At 42.7% G+C, this 3,881-nt stretch overlaps 1 protein-coding gene across 1 annotated transcript in view; it reads right to left on the bottom strand.

Moving 5' to 3' along the window:
- Positions 1–214: 214 nt before the first annotated feature.
- The window catches only part of LOC125946817 (uncharacterized), a 163,367-nt gene continuing 159,700 nt past the window's right edge, over positions 215–3,881 (bottom strand). The window contains exon 5 of the mRNA XM_049670903.1: positions 215–456. Coding sequence (XP_049526860.1) covers positions 290–456 — 167 coding nt within the window. The 3' untranslated portion in view covers positions 215–289. The remainder of the gene's footprint in view (positions 457–3,881) is intronic.

Genomic DNA, 3,881 nt, shown 5'->3' on the forward strand with positions numbered 1-3,881 from the left:
TAAGACGGTCAAGTGACGATTATGTAAGCGTGCCTTCCCTCTGGCTTTCCAAGAAAGCAGTTGCTTACCTCGAAAACAGTGCACAGTGAAAGTGCGCGTACCATAATATATCTTATATGTTAGCTCATGTTCTGTTTTGGAATACCGAGTTGTAAGTAGCATTTCGTTTGTCCTGTACCATTAACCCCCCCCCCCCCCCCGCCCCCCGGTCTCTGTCCGCGTCTTCTAGCACACAACATATCATCGAAATGCATAATCAACTTCACCAAATTTTCACCTTGTCCACATATTAGCCTTCATTGCTTGCTGTCTGCCATAGTCTCTTCTTGCAACCAGATAAATAGAAAGTCTGAACTAGACCCGTTCGAGCAAGTTTGCTAAAAGGCGCTACACAAGGGTTATCCTTCGGCATATCATCTTGCGGGTCCTTAGTCTGCAGTTCGTGCCACGTGATGACTGAAACGAGAATGAATATAGGATGGTTGATACCTCTGTTAAAAGAAAGTGATCAAAACACGAAATTGAAATTTTTATTTTATGAGGCAGTGGCAGCATTCTTGCAACTTCTGCACAGTGTTTTACTAATTACAGTTTCGATGGAAGGGTGAAGAAATAACGGCAATGGCAAGCACGTGAAGCGTGCGCCTGGCGTGCTTGCTAAACAGCACTCCAGACGCTACCAGGCATCATCGTATATTCAGCGCGATTTTGAGCGCGTATGTGGCGAAATTGTGTCATTACAGCTGCTGCGACAACGCACGCGAGCGCACATACGCGTGTTCAAAGTTAAGCAGACGCGCTAAATTCCCCTGAGCCACGACCGCGCTACTAATTGGGGATGGTTGTCGGTGATCACATTAAAAAATGGAAGGGAAGTTTATTTATACAAAAACATATTAACAAGAAAAGGTTTTATAATAACCGGGATTATTTCACGCTCGTTTCAAGGACTACTCACTTAGACAAGGATGCATTCGAGCAATGTATCTAAGTCCAGCAACAATATAGCGCTTGGAAAGTTACGTACTTTTAGAGTACAACCGCAAAAAGAGTAGCCAACGCTGTCCCCCGTAGGCGTTAGCTGAGTTAGACTGCAAGAAACTTCGAAAGCGCTATCCAATTTACTACCCTTATAGATGTCAAGGCTTTTGCAACAAATATACAGCATGAAGAGCTCAATTATGATAATAAAAAAACTCTACCCTTTCGATGCCCACTTCCAGAACCATTATGCGGCATAAAACGGCAAAGTGTCACTGCAGAAGAGTTCGAGGCACTACTATCTTTACTACCATTACGGGTTTCCTGGCTGCCGGCAATGTTGTCTGCGAAATTACTTAGTGACAAAAGAAATGACGCCTAAGAATTTCCTTTGCAACAAATATACGTCAAAAGAGGGCGATTTTTTTATAAAGCAACCCTTTGTAACCTTTCTACGCGTACTTTCTTAAAGAGGTACAAACGGGCAATGAATCGCCATTTCCCGAATTATCGTGATGGTGATGGCATGACGTACGTACATGGTCGACCGCATCTAAGGTGAACATCTCTTTAGTATTCAAGACATCATAGAAGCTGATGTTCAGTACATAATTCAAAAAATTATTATTGTGTTTATCGACACCATGATCACACATCGTATAACGAACATTTAACTCGTGAAGTAGAATAAACGCTGTTGTTTCACCGGCTTGAATACTTTTGAGGTGTTCACCTTAGATGTGGTCGACTGTGTACATACATTGGACAAGTTTTCGGTGAAGCCCGTCAATAAACACGAGCCAGAGACAGTTAGGTTTTAGTTATAGCGCAAACATAACCATAAGAAACATAGTGGGAAATTGTAGAAAGTTTACTGATATTAGTGCTCTTAAAATAATTACGGTATATGTTAGCAAACTAGGAGACTGTCGAACAAAAATTTCTCAGTGCAGCGCAGCGTATATGCCCATCTACAAGATCATTTTTCATTTCTTTCACTGATAGTAAAACAGCCACCTTGTGAATACATGCACTAACCCTAGTATATATTTCCATGGTTTACAAATATGCGCGTGTAGGCACAACCACTCTGCTGCAACTTACTCCATACTCACCTTTTAGTGCACTCACAGTGAAAACGGAATATATTTAGTTTGGTGATAGTGTCAACACTACTTTCTGACACCAGAGCTGAGCAGTATCAAAAATGAAATCTTAAGAGGACTAATTGCGGCCCAGGCAAAAAATTTCTGCAGGATTAGAGGGTGTGCTGAGGGTGGTAAGTGAGCAAAGTTGGATAGTGTGGGAGTTCAATACCAGTTTATATAGAAATTCTTACAGGCCTCTTCTCTCGCTACTTGGAGACCTAAAATTATGCCTGGTATCCTGAAACACCACGACGTTGCAACAAGCTTATAATAAATACATGTGGGAGGGAATGGTATAGGTTATGTGCAGTAATAGTTTAATGTGTTTGGGGTTATTAAGGCTCCTTAAATATAGCTGCTAAATATTCATTGCGCACAATTTATGACACTATACATAGCGGGTAGTTTGCTTTATTTAGTATGATAACTAAATGTGACGTGCTTTTCACCACATTTTGCGTGGTAATATTTGAACTAATATGTACCTATTTTGGTGGGATTATGTACTAACTCAATGCTAATTCAAATTGCATTTGCACTTTGAAAACATACCTGGCGGTGACCTGCGGCTTAAAGGATCAATTTGTGTAATATTTATACCCTTTGTAAATATTCACTCAAAACTTTTATATGAAGCGCGTTGAATGTTACCCTCACCCCCCCCTCCCCCTTCCAAGCGAACTGATTTTGAGACCTAGGGCGCTATAACGTAAAATGATTCCAAACTGTTTTCATTCCATTTTCAGTAATCAGCCTCCCCGATTGCTCAAAACATTTTCGGGCCACTCCCAACTTCGCCTGTCTGTCACGCGACGTCACGAAAACCGCGATAGCTCCCCATCTGATATAACGTGTACACACTGATTATGCATGAATAAACCGCACAAAAGAAAAAATAATCATTCCTGATTCAACGCCTTTTCACCATTAGCCCTCTGCTATGGGTACAATGTTTTCTGGCTACGCCCACTTCGCCTGTCTCTCACGCGACCTCACAAAACCGTGGAGACTCACAACGTCAGAGTGACGTGTACGTGAAAAATAATGCAATAATATGCCGAACAAAACTGAAACATTTTCTGAATAGCCACAGACAGCCCCGTTCCGAAAGGAATATAAGATGGCTGCCCGCCGATCATTCAGGCCACTCGCACCTGCCGGTGAGCATGTATTTATTTGCGCATAATAAACCTTTTTGCGTGGCAGTAAAACGTTATCGAGCCCTTTCTGCATGCATACGACGTAGCTCTGCCCACTCTTCCTTGCTGAGGATCCGTTTTAGCGGCATTCTTATCCTTCCGTTGCACGCCGCCGCGATTTTCGACCAGCCACCGCAAGCGAAGTAAGGCGAAGTGGACCAATCGGAGAAGCCGGCACCACCCTCTTGATGTGGTTATCTATTTTCACTTTGCTGGCTCGGCCCCATCGAAACCCTCTCCACTAGAGCGTGCTGCTCGCCTCTTTTCAGCCAATTAAGAAAAACCGCTGAGTGTAGACAATGTTATTGATTTTGAAAGTCAACAAAGGTGCCCTCGTATAAACGCGGAGTGTTTGATTGGGTTGTTCAGACAACGCTGCGGTCACCGCCCGACGCTTGCGTGGGTTTGACGTCAGGAGTTTGGAATCAAAACAGTTTGGAATCATTTTTGGTTAAAGCGCCCCTAGTTTGTATTTTGTGCATATACTGGTTAAGTTAAGGATAAGTTATTTTAAAGGGCCTTTGAAACAGCTTTTATGGAGCTCGAGAGAATG

Source organism: Dermacentor silvarum, chromosome 7 (assembly GCF_013339745.2).
Source record: "Dermacentor silvarum isolate Dsil-2018 chromosome 7, BIME_Dsil_1.4, whole genome shotgun sequence".
NCBI lineage: Eukaryota > Metazoa > Arthropoda > Arachnida > Ixodida > Ixodidae > Dermacentor > Dermacentor silvarum.